Source organism: Linepithema humile, chromosome 1, assembly GCF_040581485.1.
Source record: "Linepithema humile isolate Giens D197 chromosome 1, Lhum_UNIL_v1.0, whole genome shotgun sequence".
Lineage (NCBI taxonomy): Eukaryota > Metazoa > Arthropoda > Insecta > Hymenoptera > Formicidae > Linepithema > Linepithema humile.
Window position 1 is genome coordinate 25,856,098 of NC_090128.1, and position 23,601 is coordinate 25,879,698.

General features: G+C 42.2%; 1 protein-coding gene across 10 annotated transcripts in view; it reads right to left on the bottom strand.

Annotated features, from left to right (window-relative positions):
- Rdl (Resistant to dieldrin) overlaps positions 1-23,601 on the bottom strand; it is an 81,206-nt gene that overhangs the window by 32,012 nt on the left and 25,593 nt on the right. For 6 of the 10 annotated variants that reach the window (XM_012377038.2, XM_012377034.2, XM_012377043.2 and 3 more), the window contains exons 2-3: positions 11,981-12,078; positions 7,588-7,655 (exon numbers count right to left, since the gene is read on the bottom strand). In XM_012377038.2, the coding sequence (XP_012232461.1) occupies positions 7,588-7,655; positions 11,981-12,078 (166 nt within the window). The other 4 variants (XM_067357228.1, XM_067357226.1, XM_067357238.1 and 1 more) reach the window with 3 other exon arrangements.

Here is a 23,601-nt window from a genome sequence, read left to right on the forward strand (position 1 = left end):
AGGAAAAAACATAGAAAAAGCGGCGCAGCGGCACCGTGCGACAAGTGATGGAAGCGAGAGGGGCTCGTACGAGGAGGACCGCTCCATTTCGTTTTGGAGACCATCGCGCCTCGACGAGCGCGATTACCGCGATGTGTACGCGCAAGCACATATATATAGTCGTGTTACGTCTCCACGCACAAACACACATACGCACACCGAGAAGTATACAACAGTACAATAAACGTCAAGCCTGCGCGTACAAACACACATACAAAACACTCACGCACGTATGCACGTACACACATATCGCGGACACGCGCTTGCGCTCTCTCGGATAATTGTATATATACAATATACAGCGTGACGTGATTCATAGCAACCAGAAGCGCACTGCACACACTGACAATGACACAGCTCATATAGGTGTCATAGTATATATTTACGATGTAGCATAGATATATACGAGATATAATATGCAAATACAATTATATCGGTATAGTCTCGATGTAGTCACAACGTCGCACGAGCTATACTCTTCGTTCGGTATGCGAATCATCGGCTGGCTGAGAGTAAAGAAGGCGCGGGGCGGGAAGAGGGGGGGAAGGAGGGTGAAAGGAAACATCTCGTTTCTTTGTGAGGGCCGCGGGGTATCTTCTGTCAATACTTTTTTTTTATTCTCCTTTTTCTTCTTCCCCTTTTCCACCCCAGCTTTATCCTCTCTTTTCTCGGTGCCGTCCGGCCGGTAGGACTACGACCAACGAGCATATAAAGGCGCTTTCATCGCATTATTCTCTCCGCCCGTCGATTTTCCCGAAGGCGGACGATGAAAGGAAAGACAAATTGGTAGGAAAATCGTCTCGTTGTTCGCGGGATACGCCGGCCGGAGAGTCCGAAGAGTGGCCCTCGAGGGATGGACATTGGAAGTCGTTTTGCGCGGACGGACGAAAAACGGGACGGGAAGATGTGAAAGAACGGAGACTTGCCAGCGAGTGTGAAAATTCGCGCGTCACGTCCCAGGTGACAGTGTCGACTTGATTTGGTTTCCGCACAGGGCTCAACACCTGGGGTTCAGCCTCGTACATTCAGCTCCAAACTCGTACTCTGGATTTTCGAAAAGGGGGGAGGGTTCGGCGAACACGGGAATTGACGTGCCGTTTTCCTCTCACGCGGCTACGCGTCAAATATGCAGGAGAAAGAGAGTCGACCGCAAGCTCGCAAAGTACAGTCGATGCTCCGGGCTGCGGTAAAGTCAACGTTACCGCCGCTCTCGAATTCATCACCGAACCGAGGCTCTGTAAGTTTTACGGTACCACAGGCTCGCAGGATCGACGAATTGCGCGCGTCGTTCGCCGATTCGCGCTTGTAAATTCTCGCGCGCGTGTAAACTCTCTTCGACGGCCGTGAATGTATTTTCCGCGATTTCCCGGCGTTCTTGGCTGACGCTACGGGCTACGTCAGGATACTAGAGATTCCTATCGGCGGTAATTTCTGCTATAATTGTTATCGGATAGAAGCGAGTTAAAGGTCTGCAATCCGGAGCGCGCATATTTCGAGATGCGGTCGATGAAGGATCCAGTTTCGTGCCAGTTTGAAACTGATTGCCGACACCGGAACGAATATCTTCGATTACTACAGGATTATGCGTAATACACAATACGTTGTACGGTGCCGTTATAATACCTTAAATATTGAGAAACAGATACGAATATATATATATAAATATATATATAGATGTGTACCATACGTAACGCAGAATACGCGTACGTACACTTTATATATACAGTGGTAACGCGTAAGTGTACGATCACGCGTATCCAACGTGTCTGAACGTATGTGCGGCCTGCGGTGCTCGATCCGACCTCAATAATTACTGCGTTAATTAATTATGTTAAATTTAATGTGTTGAGTATCGTATCGTGATTTCTGTGAACTTTTACTTTTACATGCCGTATGTCTTTTTTTTGCAGTTTAATTGATTTTGAAGAATATGCATATTATTTTGTGTTTCAGAGAATTCCGATGGGATTTCCGCCTCGTGGATTTTCTGGAACGAACGGTAAGTCGAATGAAAGAAACTGAGATTCTTTGCCGGTTTTTGACTTATTTACGATCGCCTTTGAACGCTGAGAAACGTTTCGCAGCGACGCGATATTGCGAAGAGAATTTAATGGTCCCCTGAGGGATTAAAGGGCCGCGTCGCATTCCCCATTTTGACGTCGGCGGCGTCCATCGAATTTCTCTCCGAATTTTTCCGCCTGGATATTCGCGCGCGGGCGGAGCGGACGAAACCGTTTGGTCCTTTATCGTCGGTTCGAGCACCGCGGGTAGGGCCATGCAACAAGAACATCGCAAATCGAATCAAACGACTCAACCATAAACCATAAACGAAGTGAACAAGAATATATCTTGCGTAGACTGTGGAACGTAGCAAGGTTCCCTTGTAACAATTCAGCCAACCAAACAGCTGTGACGAGCTATAAAAACGTAGGTTAGTAGGCCATCCGTGTGTATACCGTTGTCATTTGTGTGTGTCTTGGTATATGTCACGTGTACATATATATATATATATATATATATATATATATATATATGTATATACATATGGGATATATATGTATGCGTGTGGCCTATGTCGGCTATGTGTCGATACGCCCCTTGCTGCCGACATAAACATCACTATGCGCGTTGCATGTATTTCCCCTGGTGCACTTTTCGCGACCAGATATCGCGAACAACTCGAGAGCTGAGCAGATGTGAACATATACGCGCGGAGATACGGTTACTTTTTACGGTTACTGCAAAAAGATTTCGCGCGCGCGCGTTATGTACGAAATTGCAATTTTTTTCTTAATTAATGTGTCTCGTTGCGAAAATTTTTCAACAAACATACGATTCCGCGAGCGCGTGCTATATTTTTATTGCTGCCAAGTTGTCATTTATACGGCAATCTAGGGGCGAAATTTTTACAATCTCTATTTTGAATGGCATCGATATTTTTGCATGAATATCCATGCCGTTGTGACGTGTGTGTGCGCGCGCGCGCGAGATAGCGAACAAACCGAAACAGATGATACTGTGAATGCAATCGGAAGCAAGTGGCGCGACTGGTAAGCTGATTCGATCAATGATGCGGCATTGGTTTCGCGATAGGCACGCTCGACATGCAATGATCGGTCCAATTAAACGGCGAGGTTAAAACTCCGCTTCAGCAGCGTCGACACAATTTTGGCATTACTGTCGATCGTGCCGTCGCGATGTAAAAACGGGTGTGTTGCGCGCAAACGGATGTTCACGTTGTCGTTTCTCGATATGCAAGAGGAATACGCGCGTGTGTGAGAGAGAGAGGGGTTCGGAGGGAGGGAACGGGAGGGAGGTAGGGTCGTTTCGCGAGAGACTAGACGAAATAAATGAACAAATAGCTGTCGATGTCGAGTTTTGTATGAGTTTTGAATGCAAACTGTACCATCAACACCTCGGATACGGAGCTGATGCTGAGGACATACATGGTGACGCCGACCTCCACGGGCGGACCTGTAATCAACAAAACCATCCGGCCTTGGTCGCTCTGATTACCCGCCAATCTCTAATCAACCGTGTCAGACCTATCGTGTACGGTAAGCAGGTTATATTTAGACAGTGATAATAATAGTAATTAATAACGTATCTCTCTTCATCTTTGACTCACGCGCGCGTTGCAGCTCGGACACCTTCGACACTTTTTCGAGCAGTCGTTATCATTTTGCGTGTGTCGCGCGCGACGACGTGTTTATCAGCGGAATTTACGCGTCGCGAATATACGCTTGACACGCGCGAGCAAATCATTTGGCATTTTTTTTTTCCCCCGAGTCTTCGGTTAAATCGGGAGACGGAGACTTTTGTCCTCGCGAGAGAAGGACCGCCTGTCGGAAACGTCGGGCGCGTCTACCCGCGTGAGCCAGAGGCAAAGCAACAAACGGACAAGTCGAGGAGAGCTCGCACCCTGCACGGAACCAAATCAACAGGACTCGTCGTCGGCCACGTTGCCTTCCAAAGCTAGAAGAATCATTCATACTTGTTTCGTTACATAGGCACTGTGCTCTTACGTATAGTACATACACATCACAGCCACATAGCAGTATGACGTTACCTTGCTACTGCCTTTCGTTTTGCACCGCGTTGTTTTATAATTCGTTTTGTTTCTTTCTTTTTCTTTCTTTTCTCTCTCTCTCTCTCTCTCTCTCTCTCTTTCTCTCTCTCTCTCTCACGCATACACACACACACATACACATTCTTTCTTTTTCGCTCTCTTGCATCTTGTTTTGCCAATCACTTGTCACATCGTATTCCAATTAGGCTTGTTGTGGCTATACGTGTACGTATCTCGGGGAAATCTGGTTCACTTTACAGTCGTATTTCGCCCTATTTTAGACGCTCTTCGACATTGTCGAGAGCGTTGCGTCGTTTCGTCGAACGTTCGTCGAACGACATCGTTACTTTACACTGAATTGCTGTCATTGTCACTGCGGTCGTCGATTCCGGGCGAAATTTTATCTCTTTTTTTTTTTTTGTTCTTTAGCTTCCAGGGAGATGTGAGGGGCGGGATGTCTTGAATATCAAAAGAGCTGCTGGAAGGAACTTAGTCCAATCAGGTTGTTTTCTCTCGCGTGTTCGTACACGAACGTGTGATACGTGCGGTGTTCAGACAGAGAGATGGCGGAGGTGTTCGGGCAGAGGGTTCTTTTTTTTTTTTTTTTTTTTCGGGCGGCGGGACATATAAAGTAATAATAATTGTAAGTGGTGGCAGGCGGCAGCCCAATCTTCAGCAACCGCGGCATAGCAGCTAGAGCGTCTAAGAAACGGTCTAACGGGACGGTCGTGCGTGTTTAATATATTGAACAAAATACTATTTTTCCCTGAGAGCAGAAAGCAATAAAGAGACGCGCCTCATTCACGTTCTCTCTCTAACACTACGTGACGTTCGGGGCAGCCCAGGCTCAAAGTCAGGCAGGAGATCAGTGAACTAAACTTTTTCCACGCCCGCGGAAAACGAACGAACGGTAGTCGAAGCAACTGAATATCGCTCCGAAGCGTTGATTCATCATTCTGCGGATCTTCTCCCACTCGAAACTTTTAATGGCAATCTCGCGTCAATACAATTTATTCTCGTGAATTACGTCGTACGTCTACCCGTCGAGGACGTAAAGGACGACCATTTTCGTGGAAAATAAATCTGGCTCGCGGCGTGTTAAGCGCAAACTCCCTCGCAATAATTTAAAACGATTTGGATTATTTATTTTTTTTTTCTCAGAGATTTGGCTCGATTCGCGACCGCAGATACGTGGTCTCGCTGTTTCCAGTTGCTGAAACTACAGTCCCGTTTCCCGAGCGTAGAACGAGGACAGCCAGTATATATTTATTATCTGAAATATGAAATAGTACTTTGTCCACTTTTGGTAGTGTTTTTTTTCTGTTGCTCGCTACTAAAATGTGTGTAAGTGTATGTATGTATGTGTATGTGTGTGTTTGAAAATGCGTGTAAGGGTCATACACGCGCACACTTATTCCCGCGCCGGTGTGAACCGGTACCGCGATAAGCGAATAGACTATGGGACGCTACAATATATATCAAGTGAGTTAGGAGACTCCGCTTGGTTGGCTTCATTTCGGTAGTTTCGAAGTGCAAGCGGTTAACCATGTCACGTAATCGTTAACCGCACGCGTACGCGACGTTAAGTGCGTCTTACACACGGAACTGGCACTTTTACGCTCCAGTTGTCTGATATTTCCTCGCTTGATACGCGCGCCCCGCGAACGATAAAATCTGTCAGGAGGAATTGAAATAATTTCGCTATTGTGAGGGAAAGTTTATATTGTTAGCTATCACGTGTGAAACGGCATACGCGAAAATTTGTCAATGGAAACGTTTGAAATTGCCGTTCTTCTTTCGACAAATTATTAATCAAAATCACAAATTCAATGGATGCGATATCAAATAAACGATACGTGATCAAACGTAATAATCCGAAGTACTATATCAAAATATCATAAAATCAAATAGATTAATTTCTCCAAACTTATCGGATTAATTAAATAATGTAAATTTGTTTTGCCAGGCGACAGAAATTGTTAGTTCATACAATCGATAAATTTGCAATTAATATTTCTGTTAAAATTCATAATGACTAAACGCGTTAGGAAGAAATTGTGTTGCAAAACTCGACCGACTCGATCCGAGCTGAAAATGTGAGAAACATTTATCTCGTTCGAGCGCGGGACATATTTGCAGTATTGAGAAGCGAAATGCTGGCGCAGCAGCGATCGGTTCTCTTCTGCATAGTTGCGTTCAATTGGCTCCGAAACTAACGCGCCAAGAAATTGGACAGCGCTTCGTTTCGGTGGACGATTTCCCTCTAAGCGAGTGCAGAATCGTTTCGGTAATCGTATTATGTGATTGTCGCGGTTCCAAACGTCGTCGCTGAACGAACAGCGCATCAAAGAGGCGTATAGCTCGGGGGTTTTGTTCACGGCGAGCGATCCGATTTTGTCTCCGGGGCGCCGACGATCGACGCGGGATTCACGATGTTATCGACGAAACGACGATGCACCGGCGGGAATCGACGTGCGCCTCTCGCGACGATCGACGGCGCCCCGAGGACGAAATTTCCTTCGTTGTGTCGGTGAATGAGGAGAGATTAAAGCCACCGAGTTCGCAGAGCAGCAATTAATCGATCGTTATGTGTACGCGTTCGGGGCGCAATAATCGCGACGTCGTCGTTTCGCAATGGAGATAATTTACGCTTCGGTGAACGTATTAAACAACGCGTCGTTTATCGGAGGGTCGACTCGACCTGCTGAAAGTATCGCCCCAATTAGTACGTGATTAACGACATGAAGCGACTCGCGAATTACTCGCCGCACCGGCACGGACGGCATGAGAAATCACTCGCGTAGACGCGAACGCTGATTGTTAATGCAATAAGCATTGCGGCGGATCGCGGAGAATCGACGCGCTCTGTTCTCTCGTTTTGTTGATTTTTGCAGCAAACCGTACCTGGATGCGATGCGCAATACTTAAGTGCCTATTTCGCCGACAAGGCAACAGCAGAATTGTTTACGTGCCTTAATAACTACAAACACACATTGAACACAAATAAAACGGAAATTATATTGCACATGACGTGCATATGATCTCCTGAGTCTGTACACGCAACTGGATTAATTGGAAACGATAATTGTTCGTTGCGAGGGTGACGAAAACAATGGTAGGAATGCACACTGGTGTGCGCGTGTATGTACAACAGTGTCAACCGGATATGCATCCGCACTCGTGTCACTGCGTGTAAAGTCTCTCTCCCAGGTGTGTCTGTGCAAGTGTGTCGGTGGGTTAAAAAAATGCTGATTGCAAGTTCAGTAACGAATCGCGGCGGCAATCGTCGCCTTGAAAAATACACGGGCACTAAAAAGTGTGGTTGCTTGTGGGCGAAGAGACCGGCGGGGAGAAAAAAGAAAGGGGCAGAGAAGGGGGGGGGGGCGGTTGGCGGCGTGGCGTGGGCATTATGTTTAGCCGAGAACGATAGTAATGAGTAACTTTCAGCGGAAATACTGAGTAAGACCTAGAGGTAGTACCATTTTCACTTCGGATAGGGAGCTGATACTCAAGACGTACATGGTGACGCCCACCTCGACGGGAGGACCTGAAATCGAAGGTTAGTAAGACTGAGTCGCCGGTTTACCGGCCTCGGCCAAGCTACACGGTGAGAGTGACTGTATGGCATTTGTTCCTTAATCACGAATATCACACGTGTGTCGTGTTTATTGATTCTTTTTTTCTTTTTTTTTTGTTTTGTCTTTTGGTAGCATTCTGCATGAATTTATTGTGAATACGAAATGGCATGTTGGTGATGTCGCTACGTTGGATGGATTGCTGAAAGTGGTATAATCGATCTCGATTAGACGGCGTCTGTCTAGTAATCTATGCGCTAATTTACGTGTGCTCGGTCGTCCTTATGATTGCGCAATAATGACTTCAGCGGGTTTGATCCTTCACCTGTGCAGCGCTGCGATGTGTTTCATAACGTACGATTTACGAGGGTTTAATATAAACTCGATTGAAGTAATTAAGTCAATATTTTTTAAATTGATGATGTTAAATTGAAATACGTTAAAAATTACTCGCGTATTTTCGTTCTCGCCTCTTCGTTCAAAATATATTTCTTTGCGTGGCCATTATCGTCATTTTATTTTTAATGCACGAAATTAAACGAATTTGCAAACGATTGCTTCATGTATTTGAATATGCGACATAAATTGCTTCTTTCGCGATCTTTGCAAACTTTAAATTCAAAGACCTAACTTTCGTGAGAACTTCAGCGATCTGTGCCAAACGTGTGGCACGAAATCGAAGCTGCCGGTCGAATTGATCGACCGCAAAGACGAAGCGGAAAAATGCAATCGTGCCCGATCAGGCGGCACTTCACCGGAGAAAAGTTTATGGACGAAATTTCGGGCAGAGGGTGAAGGAGAGCGGGAAAGCCAGGTGCAGTTGGAAAGATCGGTTGTCGGCCAGAGGGGGGATGGCCGGGGTGAGAGGGTACGGAAGGGTTGGTGGATGCAGGCGCATATACGTGTCCACGTTGGCGTTTTCGCGATAAAGTTGACTCGTAAACAACGGCTCTGCCAACGCCATCGCGCGCCACTCGACCGATATATCTTCATTTCCATTTCTAGGATGTTTTTAAAGCCCTATAGCCGAGAAACATCCCATATGGGACACATATTTCACAATGACGTTCTCGCGTACACGCTGGAAAACGCACGGACGACGTGGTATCGAGTTAATTGAAGCGCGCCAGTATGTTTCGCCCGTGCAAACCGATCGGCCATGAGAGAGCATAGTCTCGTACCCCCAAAAAGGAAAAAAAAGAGATTAAAAAAAATATACGAGACACATGTGTGACGTAACGGGAAAGAACAAAAATTAATAACTGGCTGTGGAATCGAAAAATCGCAGTCGCATGTGCCGATATTCGACTATTTGCATTACAGATATTTTTTGTGTCCTCTGCTATTTATTTCGTCGTGCGATTTACAAGTTTTCAATATATTATATACAATATATAAAATTGTAGATATATTCATGCATATTTTATATCACAAAATATTATACCGAATTAAGTCTAATATTTTGATGCAACCATTAAATAATCCAGATATTTCCAATGATATGTTCATAAAAATATGTAGTAATTATATGTAAAATAACTGAAAATACACGCAATCATATACTTTAAATATTGCATTGCAGAATGTAAAATATTATATATGTATATATATATAATCATTAATTTAATAATTTTTTTCGTTGCAAAATTCCACCCGAGTTCTACTGCGATGTTGTTTTTTTTTTTAGCAAACGCACGAAAAGTTGTTCATTAATAAGGCAAACCAATTTATGGCGCAGAAACATTTTAACTTTCCCGTCACGTATTTCGTCATTTTACGTAGGTCTTGTCATTGTGGCCGACGCGGCGCGGCTCGTGTTTGAAAATCCGGCCGCGCTCCAGGGAATATCCAATGAAGCGCCGCGAATCGAAGAGAGCAGCGGCAGCGGTACTGTTTATCCCGTCCATCCATCGTACTCTCGTGTCCGTTTTCGTAATGTCCGTATACCGATATAAATTTTAAATGCTGAGAGCCCGCATCGAGCGAATCCCCGTGTATCGGCATGCGGGAGCGGCCGAGGAGCGCGGGCATCAGCGATTCGGATCAAGACGGCACCGTTTAGTGCGCCTTTTTGCGATCTGCCGATAGTAACCTATATACGTGATCCCGTGGAAAATGAGACGATCGCCTACTACGCTTGACAGTCAGCTCGAGTTTACTGCAAAGTGAGTCATTACTAATGCATTCTCCCGACGTACCTGGGAAAATCAAGATAGATCGTGTTATCGCAACATTCTCCATCAATTTCCATTGATAGGGCTCTCGCGGCATCGCGTTAAAAATTGTTTGATAAATCTTCGATTACGTTGTAGCTGCTGCTTAGCCAATTTTCGATTGCAGAACAATAAATTAAATAATATTTATTTAATGCGAACGGTTCGCATGTTTAACAGTATATGTTGAATGTAATTAAATGATAATACGCTGACTGTGTGTATTTATTTTATTCTACTGCGCGTTAGAACCGGGAATTTGTAATTACAATTCGTAATTTTAACCGCTTTCAGCATGTGAGAATTAAAGCTTTTAATTATTCAATTTAACCGCTTTTTCGATTTTAATACCTGACCCGTATATATTAACAATTTCAACTACGAATACATGTCGAGCAAAATTAACGAATATCGGTAAGTGTTTTTAGCTTCTTCGAAAATAAAAGAACTAAAACGATTCTCGGTCAATCAAATCACGAATCTTCTTTAGGAAAATAGAGCGGCGGTGTGAAATCGGGTGTCATCTTTGTTAGCAGCCGCGATGCCGAAAGTGAGCCGAAAGTGAGCCGCGGTGCTATCTCGGAATAGAATCTGGGACAAAAGAAGGGGCGCGAAGACACGACGACGAAATCAAAGTCAAAATCGTAATTGAAGACGAGATACGGCGTCTCTCTGTGTGTAGTCGGAGCGGAGATGCCGTTAACGGTAACCCGTGGCAACCCGTGGGGCGTCCCAGCATCGATTCGAGTTTTATCGAAGCGCTCCAGCCCCGCCCTGCCTCCACGAGGCCATCCCCCGAAAATGCGACTTTGTCGTGGTAGAATCGCGGACACATGAATCATAATCGTAGCGCTTCGGCACCGATAACCGGTTCGCCAGCTGAGCCGACCCTCCCCTCGCCAAACGCCGCGACGCGGACTTTTTGGCCGGGCCTACCGAGTCGAAAGTGGGTCGTGTCGTCCATCGGCGGGCACTAATTGCTTCTAACTGACTCTCGACTGGCGAGCGTGGTTTCACTCGAAACTGGTTTAATGGCTCTTTAATATCCCCGTATTTTATAAGCATCTCGTTTACCGTAATATCGCATTACGCTCACGGTCGGTAATCTGGTATATTTATTTAGGGCGATAAAAATCTATTTGTACAAATTGCGCGCAAACTGTATCTCGGCGTATCGGCCGAAAGCTAAAAGGGAACGTTTTATGTTTTACTTTTATGCCGGAGTCACGTGCCGTTTTCTGTTTCCGCGACGGAACGCGCTGTCTGTCGCATCGTTTTACCGGTATTTCTTTTTTGGTAGTCGCGCGGTAAACGGCAAATTACTCCTTTGCCGAGAAACAGGATGCGATTCGCGTACACGTGCTACCGCGCTGTTTCTGTCAGAGTTGTTTTATGGAAGTGGTAGTACGCTCGAGAGCCTGCCGTTTTTGTAGGGTGAACGTGGGAGACGGTAAACGGCGCCAAAAATATTTCCTGGAGCATTCCGCCGGAGCTTTAGAGCCGTGTCACGCCATTGTTACAATTTGAAAGCTTGCGCTTTGTATCTTGATTTATCGCGTATCGATTTCACGAGTTAAATTTTTTCCCCCTTTTTTTCGAGTAAATTTGTTTATCTGTTGTTAATATATTTTTCCAGTTCCTTTTATCTCAGCGCTGCATCGAAATGAAATACAATGCCAGCTATTTTTTTATCCGAGCACACGTAAAGAGCTTTTTTCTACGCTTGCAGCAAACGAAGTGGAATTAAAAAGAGTCGTTTGTTGGTTTTCTTTTCTTCCGCCAATTGATTGAGTTTGCTGGTGTGTCAATATTTGGTTCTCTGTCGTTACCCAGCTTCCTTCATTTTCGTTGGCTGCAAGGTAATGTTTTTGGATTTCACGTAATACGTGCAGCGATCGTAAAAAACAATGAGAAAGCTTTGCTTCGAACGCAAAACTTGCGCGTATCACTTCATATCGTGAATTAATCGGGTCAATCACATTGAACGTGTGAGCTTGACAAGTTTTGCGCACGATAGAATCCACGCCAGGGTGGTCGAATGATCTCGGTTATCGAAAGATGGGGAAAATCGAATCCTTACTCACCTCCGTAGTTCGGCCTTACTCTTTTATCGTAACTGATGGAGAAGGAGTCCAATATTGCGGAGATGTTTACGTCCCCCAGCATACTGCCGCCGCTCTCTCTGCAAAGGAACGAGAACAATTCTTAAAAAAATCTAATATTTTAAGATTACTTAAAATTACTCGCGCCATAATACTTTCACATTTATTCAACCCGACATTTTTCCAGTTCGAGTAATTGATAGAATTTTTTCGAACCGCAAAAAATCTCAGTTTAAATATTATTAAAATATTTTTGCACATTCTCTCTCTCTCTCAGGGATCTTTTCTTACGAATAAAATAACAATCTTATTGTTACAATAACAATCTCAATAAGAAATAAGGTTTACTGTGTTACAAAGTTAAGAGCGTTAAGATATTCCGTTATAAACTCTTGAAGCACTGTCACGAACTCCTGAACTGATATAGATACCGGTATTAGCATTATTCCAAAGACAAGTCCGAGGGAAGATATTGTAACAGCCTGCATGACGTACACGACCGCGGGAGGTAGATACGGCCAAGGGTCCGCAGCATAAAGTGCAGCGGGTCTGTTCTTGACTTAACGGGTCAGTAGATACGGATGGTCTCGGTCAGCCAAACAAACGGCTCTTGAGTCCGCGGGCTGATACGGTTCCGCATTACCTACGAGAGCCCGATCTAATGGGCACAGCAGCCGATTCCGGTTCCGCTAAGTAGAGCAATTCGGTCCGACGGCGATTTCTGCTCGGCTCAGCCGGGTTGACCAAAATCGTGCGTAATCACTCGGTCGCAGCGTTGATTCTCGGAATTCGCGCGAAGCCGCATTTTGGCGGCGACCTTGATCGGATCGTGCGATATCTTTGCTATATCTGCAGATCGAGTCGCAAAAGTCGCTGTGCCGGAATGAGAAGGAAAATCAGATGCGTTTGTGTTTTATTTCTTTCGTTCGCGTCGCGACGATTCATATTCTGTGCACTTTGCACCGAAAATAACTTTTTGAATCGTATATCGTCGATATATAAGCGAAGAGCTTAGTGATCTACAAAACAATGGATACACCTTGACCTGAGAGAGGCACGGTTTACCTGACCAAGCACGCACATATGAGTGACCTTTGGCCGTGCAGTCGGCTGATCAAGATCATCTGAAATTACTGCGGCTTCTATTAACGCCGGTAGAAACTCGGCACTAGTTATACCGTAATATTAGGTTAGCTCAAAAGGTTCGTCGTATTCGTCGTAAGTAAGATTGAAGGCAAGATTGCAAGATTTTAAATGAATTTTCATGAACTGATATAGTCGCCATTGACTTGAATATATATTTTTTTAAATCTGGAAACAAGTATTTGTGCGCCCGATTTAAAAAACTCCGAGCTCTTAGAATGCAGATCGATAGCTTTATTTAAAATAGACCTTCACGGAGAAGGCTTTTTGCGCCAACCTAATAGATAAATGATGTTAAAGAGAGAGAATAATAAGGACATTGTATCGGTGTATCGGGATGACAACATAACTCTATTCACGAGTCACGGTTATTATCGTCGCTTCGAAGATGATTGATCTTCGTATATAAATGCCGCCTAATAAATTCTGTCGATAACAATAGATTGATAACGATGTTGTGCGCGCTTGATTCACGCGTTACTCCGAATCATCGAATCAAATAAGCGTAAGAAAAGCCTTGACCCTACTCGGTGTACATGTGAGTCGGCAGAATGTTCAAGACATGGTGTACATATCGTTGTACATCGGCCTGCGCGCATAGCTGCACAATGGAAGCAAGTGAACCTGGCGAGTTTGCAAAGTGTTGCACGAATTAGACTAATCAGATCGTGCATGTTTGCCGCGTTCTATTCTACTGACCAAGATTCCAAGCGTTATACGATCTACAATGTGTCCCCGCGATTAGGTTCACGGGATTTCGTAATCAATTATAAATCAAGGAAATAATCGTTGTCTACTTTGTACTCAATCTACTTTGTGATTCAAAGTACTAAGCTCTTTAGTCATGAAAGTCCTAATTGCCATTTCGAGATTGTATCCACTTGTTTGTGTAAAGCAGAGAGTTGCTGCAATTAGAACGATAATGAACTATGAAATGAGTATTAAGCAGCATGGGTATTATCTTTAGCAATTTGCTATGATTCTAACGAATATTCAGTAAATTGAAACAATTATAAGCAAAAAACAAACTATTAATTTTGAGAAAAGAGAAAGAAAAGTTGCTATAAAATTATGATTAATAGATCGATGTGATAAGTCGTACAATATTTGTCGTTGATTTTATCGCACAGTTATGCTAGAACGTATAACGTGTCTGGAAGAAAATATTAGTTAGTTTTATGTGGTGATGGAAGCGCTTTTAATCGTTCATACGCATATTTGAGAAGGTTTTATCGAACGATTTGCTGTAATCACCATGGTCTTGCATATCTCACAACGAAGAAGAACTTACTACCAAGCTGTGATAATAGGTCAGAGGTTAGGCATATCGATTAGATGCAGATATCTACTCTGGGAACAAGGGTGCGAATAATACGCTGTAGATGGTATCGTGTAGATACACGCGCGAAAATATAGATAGATTGATCTTTCCGCACATCACGAAGAGTCGACTTCATTTCCGTAAGGTTATCGCTCAAAATATCTCCTATCAAAAGAACGAAATATTCTAAATTATACGGGCGAAAATTAATAAATCGTCTTTCTTAATAAAGGCAAGTTTGATTAAATATCGCAGCAATTGTACAACGCAAAATTTATAGATATATTTAAGTATTCTGTTTCTAGTAGTTCAACTTTATTAAAAATTAATTAAATATATAATCAGGTATACACAGTGTAATACGTTCTTCTTAATACAAACAATAAAAAATATATTATTCTTTTTTATATTAAGAAATTAATATTTCCTCGTCTTATCTGCAATTTTTTATTATCTTTGTAGAAGCGCAAGCACAAGAGCTGTCTACAAGCTTCTTTAATCAATTTCGAATCGGGCATTCTGAATTCTTCTATTCATTCATGAAAGAGAGGAGAGGGCGGATAACTTTTCGTGGACATTTTCTCAATCGCTTGAAATATTTGAAAGACGTCCTTCGAGGCTAGTGTCTGCGAGATTGAGGAGAGGTTTTGTGGGTGTTTGTGTTACAGACGAAAGGATGCGCGTCTCTTTCACGGGTGTTCAGGAAGGCCGTTGAAGAAATGTCACGCCATAGTTAAGCGTTTCATGCTTCATTGCCCCAAAAGCGTTCTGCTTTCTCCGCCAGACAATGTTTTCAGAAGCTCGCCCGTTCCTCAGATCTCGCGCGAAAAGTCTCCTGTGTGCTTCGTAGAAATCCATTTTTCTCGCTGTTCGTGTTGTGAATTACGAACTCGGTCATATACGAGCTTCATCGCTGCACTACGTGTAAAGCAATGTAACGCTAAATTAATGATGATCATGTCGGATAAATATGTTTAACCGAAATTAGGTCGACTGATAATTCTGCATCAAGCTTAATCAGGAAAATTGTGATTACAGGAATTTATTAATCACGTCCTCGTAATTCTGTAATATAGCTAAAAACGTGTCCTGACATATTTAGTAGGTGCATCTCGATGATCACGGTGTCTATCAATCTATCATTACCGTGATTAATAATACGCGTCGTGTGAATTTCGCCTGATAGATACTGCTTTGATATTTAATAGCGCGAAATAGGTTGGTGGCGCATAGAGAAATAATCGCGGCGCAATTGTACGGACGACTGATTTAATGGCATTACTCGCGGCACAGTCACGTAGCGCGAGCTACCGAAGAGAAATGGAAGACATTACGGTGCCTGGGCCGAGTCGGTGTAATTGAAAGTCCCGTAAATAAAGAGGACCGTCCGAGCGGAGACGAAGACGTCTCGAATTTCAATCTCCCGGATTTCCAATAGCTCTTGACCTCCCCGACTCCGACATTTCTTCTGCACACGATTGGCGCATCCTCCCGTTCCCGCCCCTTTCCCTCTGTCCTGCGCCTCTTTTGCTGTGTTTCTTTTAGCCGTTCCGGCTCGTTGCAATTTTCCTGCCTTTAAGAAATGATGAAAAACCATCCCACCAATTTTCTCGAGGAACTTGCGTTTATTTCTAACTCGGCAGTTTCAGATCGGTGCACATGGGCAGCAACTTGCCTTTTTTCTTTTTTTTTTGCCTTCTTTCAGTAGATTCAGAAAGCAGCACATTGATGCGTACTTAAAAATTTTCTTGCTTGATCACCAGGTGAATTGAGTTCGGCGATTTAAATTTTATTCGCTATATTTTAATGATTGCCGAATCAATAATGTATACAATTGAGCATGTCATATATATGTGCGAACAGAAACTCTTTTAATTATTATTATTTGAATTATAATCAGTTACAAATAACATTTTACAATGTATAATTTCAAGCGGTATTTAATCTCACTAAAAATTTCCATGAAATTACCATCGCAAACGAGTGCTATTTTCATAATGCGAGTTTGTAGATGTACATTTTGACAGATATAAATATCGATAATAAATGCATGAGGAGCGTCCCATTTTTGCAAATATCTCAGAGGAGCAAACATTTTTGACGACGCTTTCCGTCGACCTCGTTCCTCGGCATTTGAATTAGCAGCGTTCCGTGCAATTTATTTTCAAGCTAATGTCAAACAACTGCCAGCAACTTCGTCGACATTGTCGACTATGTCGAGTGGCTGGTGTCTTTGAAAGGCGGAAGTCTCGAGGCTTTTGTAAGAGTCTCTTCTCGCAATTAAGAAGTTATCGACTACGAGACGTCGTATCAGTACCGTCTCCTCTCCCCGCGATCGATCGATTGTATCCTGACTTTTCGCATCTTCTTCCTATTTTTATCGCGCCGTACTCAATCCCGGTGGCCAATCATTCTTTGCCAAATATCCAGCGTTTGCGCAAGGAATCGGTTATGAATTATTCATGGTAAGCGAGCGAGCGATGGACGAAAAAGTAGCTTTATATACTATCCGGTTGCCGGACGCGATATATAATCCAGGAGAGAGCCGGTTGCACGAGCGGTTACGTTTTTCAGTATGATTTACGCTAATTTCGGCGCCGATTCACCGTTGCGGGAGAGTCAGGAAGTCGTACGTATGCGAGTGCGCCCTTCCGGTCAGCGCCGCGTGTTTCCTTTTTATCGATATCACAGTTAGAAACTTTGGTCCTCGTATATTTCTCCCTTTCTCTTTCTCTCTATCACGTTTTTCCCGTCTCTCTCGCCTGTTCATTCCCTCGATAATAATTATTTATGCACGCTTTTGAATCTGATAAAACTTATTGGCTTTTAACCGCGCATTTATCCGATAGACTAATGACGTAAGGGAAATATCATAATTAATGCGAACAGCTGTGCAAATTAACCTGAAAACTATACCATTAAATGTTGCAGATAAATTTTTTTTTTATTTCTTACAAATTCGTTTCTTAATATTTAATATGCGTGTCGGGTGCAGCACATAATTCTTACGTATGTAAATGCGGCCACGTTTGCGAATTCATAGTATGCGAAGTCTTTCAAAGGATCTTTTATGGGTCCGCAAAGATAAATCGCGACATTTGGAGAATCGTTCGATCATTTCTCAACGTCAGCATTGTCGGGATGCGCGCATACCGCTGCTCTTTTCCCGGATAATTGCTCGCCGCCGCACACGAAGACACGCACATAATAGCTTATATCCACGCGGAAGATATTATTTTTGTATGATAGACGATAATAAATAACGCGCGTAATAATCTTGAGAGGTTCATCGACGACGTGGTGGATCGTTTGTGTAGAAGATAATGTGGGTGAAAAAAAACCGCCAAAAGAATTCGAAATAGGTCGCGTCCGATCCGAGCAGATCCATCCATCCGATCGCAATGCCGCGAGATACATTTGACGATGGGACACGGCATGATAGACCTCGGGATCCATTTGTCACTGTCCGTAGAACGAACCGCGTCCTCGCTCATCATCCTCCCGTTCCTTCTGCGTGCGCAAACTTCTTCCGCGTCGTCGAGCTTTTGCCGATACACAAAAATCTTGCAAATCACCGACGGCGCCGCAATCAATCGCACACGTAGGCGGGATCGCTAAAAACCGTACACGCGAGAGAAATTCTGACGACCGTCGATCACGAGCACTGCTGACTCGAGGACGTGCTCGAAAAAAAGTGTCATCTGTGGTTTTATTCACGTCAATTCGATTTTGGCGAACGGACTACTTTTTCCGTCTCAATCCGATGACAGACATAATGATTACGCGGTATCAAACGTGTAACGCAAGCGACGATACTTTTGAAATATCGCAAAACACTTTAAATCGGCACGATGGAAACATTTCTAAACATAATAAATCGATAATGTTGAAAATAATGTAAACGCACAGGAACTGTAATAAAATATGCAGCATATTTGTTCATTAATATATGTATAATATATGTAAATAGAATTTTACGCTGCGGACGTTGCGTAAACCTGCACAATTTTCATGCATGCTGTATATTTTTGCTTTAATAATTCATTAAGATGCTTATAAGACATTTATTTTATATCATGGGTTTACATGGGGTTTAAAACGTTATTTAATTGAATGAAACAGTATATGTGTCGCTTGTTCATTCTGTCGTCAATATTATGCGTGATTTAATAAACAATGTGCATAATTTAATTCATAAGCCCGCGAGCTAAAGAACCTCTAAAAAGGAGTTAATGCGCTCCAGTTAATATGCGAACGATGTCAGGATAAACGGTCTATAAACGATGCCCACGCACGTTATGCACAATTCTGACCTTTTCCATCGATTTCATTCGGTTCGCATTAATTCGGCCGCTTTTAGCATTTCATTAATTCTGACCTTTCAACGCTATCAATATAATTATGTATTTTAGTGTTTCATTGGAAAATGGCATCGTCATCTCTCTTTGTCGTATCTTATTTGATTTTTCATTCCTGCACTATCTTTTTTTATATGTTTAGACGGAGTGTTCGGAGTTCGCTTTCGTACTCTCCATCTCGGAATGTAATCCCGCTTTCTCGCATGGGTCGCGCATAAATTTCCCGGATGCCACGGGGGATCGCGCATCGAATCCGTCATGATCTCCCGGAATTTGTAAATATACAGATGAACGGATTTAAATAAACGTAAACGCGTACAGAGGCGGCCTTTCTGTAAAGCACACGGTAATGAAGTCGACGAGAAAACGGGGAACGCAGCATCCGACGGGATAGGCTATCGACGCATCTGTGTAAGCTTGTGCGCGAATCTGACGTCATTGGGCACCCCCCAGCCCCCTTCCTACCTCTCGGTGTGATGCCCTTTATGTGGGTTATGACGACGGTGGGGAATACGCGGTCGCTTTAACCCCTTGGCTGTGCATGTCTATTCAGCCCGCGCTTATGGGACCTCCAATTTATGTTGCGCAAACAGCCCGTAAAAAGGGGGTAGATAATGTCAAAATTTTTTAAGTTGAATACGACGAAATAATCCAATTATCATATATATTGCGTAAAATATCGTATACAGCTAAATGTCAGCGATATTGACAGATTGACAAAATTCATTAAACCACGTAAAATCACAGATGACACTTTAATCAAATTTGTTATTAATCTGCCGATATTGCTAATGTTGCTTATTAGATATAATTACAATACAATTTTCATTAGATAGCAGTATATCGGTATAGATATCAGCGTTTATTTTAATTAATTTTATTTCGATTATACGATTGTACAAATATCGACATTTATAGATGATTTCTTCATTTCTATTTCATTTGTTTGAAAGCTATCTTCTATTGCAGGTATTTATAACTATTGTCTCAGTTCTATATGATATTCTCATGCTATTCTCTTTATTAATTTTATTTGCTTCATTTCACTGTATGAGTTAACTTTGCTCGCGTGAATGTGAGAATGGCAGAACGACGCGAGACGACTCACTAGTGAAACCCGACGTCGTTTACGGCCATTGAACTTTATGCGAGTATAGGTGGAGGTAGGTTTAATCGAATAAGTTGAGGTTTTTGCTGGGCTGGGACTCTCTGAAACGATGCAAAGAGAATGACATTGCGAGTGTTCGAGGCAGCTATAAAGAGATCAAGTTCCCGGAAGTTAAGTGAATTTCTCTGACGTTCCAGTGGAACATTTTCATGAGAAAATTCTTCCCTTGCATTTGTTTTTCAAATATAAAATAAATTGTTATTTTTGCAACATAAAAAACTATTTTTATTTGAAATTATAGAAGGGGAGAATCTAGTGGACTGGTAAATAATTTCGGAAATTGCTAATATTATCATATTGCGATAAAATAAATCGCCGATTGGTTGAAAAGAATTGGATCTTCCAAAAAATTTAGATTTTCAACTATTTAATCGTCTTCATTTTTGTTCGATTAAATAATTTTGAAATTAAGGTGAAAGTACTTTTTATGTTAATAGATGAGTTTTTAGTGTAATTTCTGACGTATATGGAACTATTTATCATATACATTTTGTAGAGCTTTAGAAAAAGTAGATAGATTACTCTGCGGTTTTTCTAGATTTTCCGTTGTCTGACAGCAATATGTATTTCTTTGAATTAGAGACTGGCTTGACTCTGACTGATGCACTTCCTGGTATCTAATTTGTCTATTTTACGTGCTTCTCGTTCTTCTTTCTGGCTGAGAAGCAAGGCCGCTAATCCTCCTTTCATCCGTACATTTCTTGTCTCTCTCTCTGTGTTAGCTCGTGGCGGATAGTCGAGTGTGCGAGTGTGTCGACACTCCCGAGACAACCACTTCCGGTATTTAGGTAAGCGGCGGACGGATACGGAGCGCGAGAAACACAAAGCACTTCAATTAAACGACGACGGCACACAATGACGCTTAAAATCGCTATCAGCGTTTCTTTAGTCCCGTTGTGTTGCGTTTATTCCTAATGGTCGACGACGCCGAAAGAGGCGTATTTCCCATTGGAGCCGCCGAGAAAGAACTTCCTGTTTTGTCTACTAACGTTTCCACGACACGAATGTGTTCCGTCCAACGAAAACAATATTTGTTGCACGGCATAAAGGCTCTATCGCTTGATGGCAGTCATTATCGCGCAAATGCGAGCGCAGCAATTTCGTGGACGCAATCTACGACGGATGATTGCTGCGAGCCATTTAATGCTGATATCGACTTGTAATTCCTTTCGAGGTTTGCCTTGTTTACGTATAATTTCGAAGCTTTTTACATGGCATTTTTGCAAAAACGGAAAATGCTATCGCGTGCGCCGTACAAGTCAGCATTCTATTTTAAAAGTAGTTTATCAAAAATATTTTATGTGCAATAAACTTTGAATTTATTATAAACTCTCTTTGAGTTCTAAAAAGCGGAATAATATATTGTGAATTATATTATGAATTATAATACCGTTGATATCTTTACTGCATCTCCACGATGTCAACGTTTAACATAAGCTCGCCGTGGCACTAAATGGATCTTGCACAAGTACGAATCCGGTCTTTTTGCTAAATGCTAATAGATATCCGAAAGTACTTACACACATACACCGCATACACACACATATATACACATGAGCAATGAACCATAAGGTCGCGAATGTCGGGTGCAGCGTGGCGGAACATCTCGGAAAATGAGGAAGATAAGGACGAGGGTGAGACACACGAACTCATTAAACGTCGACCTCTTAGCCTTAGCGAACGGATCTACGGCGCGAGAGTTACTGCGGAATTGTTGCAAGTACGATTACAATAGCATGAGTTGTTTCACAGTCTCTTCGCAAGTGCATATATTATTCATGCATAAGATGATGCTTGTCGTTTCTCTCTCGCTCTCTTTGCCTCTGCTTTTTCTCAGTCCCGTTTGCACATTTAGACGCCGTCTTCCACTAGTTTGTCTCTTGAATTGCTCAAACAGTAAACTTATGATGAATCTTATGTTTCGTCAGATCTTGTAATTGCTGGATGTTTCAGATATTTTGTAAATAACTCTTATTCTTCGAAAAGGAGAAAGCATTATTATTAATAATACAGAGGGCCCTTATTATTATCAATAATACAGAGAGCCCTTATAAAGACAAACAAAATTCACTGATTTTATGACGGAAAGCGTATTACATTTAAAATATTGACTCATTAAAATATCGTTTTTTTTCATTTTAATATAATTAAAATTATATAATATGGAATTAGTTATAAAGACAAAAACAATTGATTATAGCAAAAAACAAATATTGCATTTAAAACTGATCAAGTGTATTGTCACAGTATATCTGCATGATATATTAATTCCATACAATTAGTTTTCTGGTCTGCGATATGCAGTATTGATAACGTCGTGTGTAATAACTGAATAGCAATGTTTCAATATAATTACGATTAATCCCTAGTGGGAGGGCAGTACAATGCTTGTTAATATTCCAACATCACATTGCAACATTGTTATTGCTTTACTGTTTTCAACATTGTTCTTCAGCATTGCTTTAATTACTGTATGTTGTTGTACATGTTTTTTTTTTATTTGAAAATGTACAGAAAATCACTTTCTATAAAGCGTGGATATAAAAAATTTTAGAGAAGAGCAAAAATGATATTTTTTGCTGCGCATATATTAAATATATGGTTAAAAGTTGAAGACAGGGGCTGACCATATTTCGGAGATTTCCACTAGAATCACAGCGTGGAGAAAAAATTAACCGATTTGAGGGATAAATGAAATCATTTCGACAAGCTCGGCGACGATCGCGATAAAGACGTCGGCTTCATTATCTTCGACACCATGCGCCGTGCTTTGCTCCGCGAGTGTGCTCCCAGTTATGAATGTAAACAATGAGGCTGTAACGGCCGTCGCGAATAATCGAGATCGAAGATATAAGTGGAATACAGCCGACATCGACGACAAAGACGTCGTTCCTCGCCGTCTTTATTGCCACTCGTTGTCCTTTTCGTCTTGTCGCGGCGTAGACTCGCGATTACGAATGTCGACGATTAACTAAGATTTTAGATAAACGCGTCGACGGCGGATCTGACGACAACGGTGCCTCGTGGACGACGACGACCGCGGTGTCTCGGTACTTCGGCGGAACACAGTTCCCATCGTCCCTATTACAGATTCGCTGTGGGCTTATCTGCGAGACACGCGATGCTCTTGGGAATTCAGATAACAAGCCATTGAGCTGTAAATCCATTGAGCTAGAACAAGATATGTGTATTTTGTTCCTACGAGTAAAAATCCTAAAGGAACGACATGTCACGATGAACTCGCGAACGATGAATTATTAATGATTACAATTTTCTACACTATTTTGAACTCTTTTAATCTTTTCATTTATCGATTGTTTATTTGTTGATTTATATTTTAATATATTACTTTATTAGTTTTATGCTTTGCATTAAAGCATAATTATTTGCTGGATGAATAAATAAAATTTCCGAATTAATTGTATGTATATGCAGGATTTCGGGAATTAATTGAGTACTTTATAAATGGTAGATTTGAATCGACAGCAGTTAAATATATAAACGCGTATTTGAAATTATCAGTATTTATTCTATATTTTCTGTTGTATGCAAATACGTCGCAAATTAATCGGTATAATTAACTCGATAATTGCCGATTTTAAAGTCGAAATTT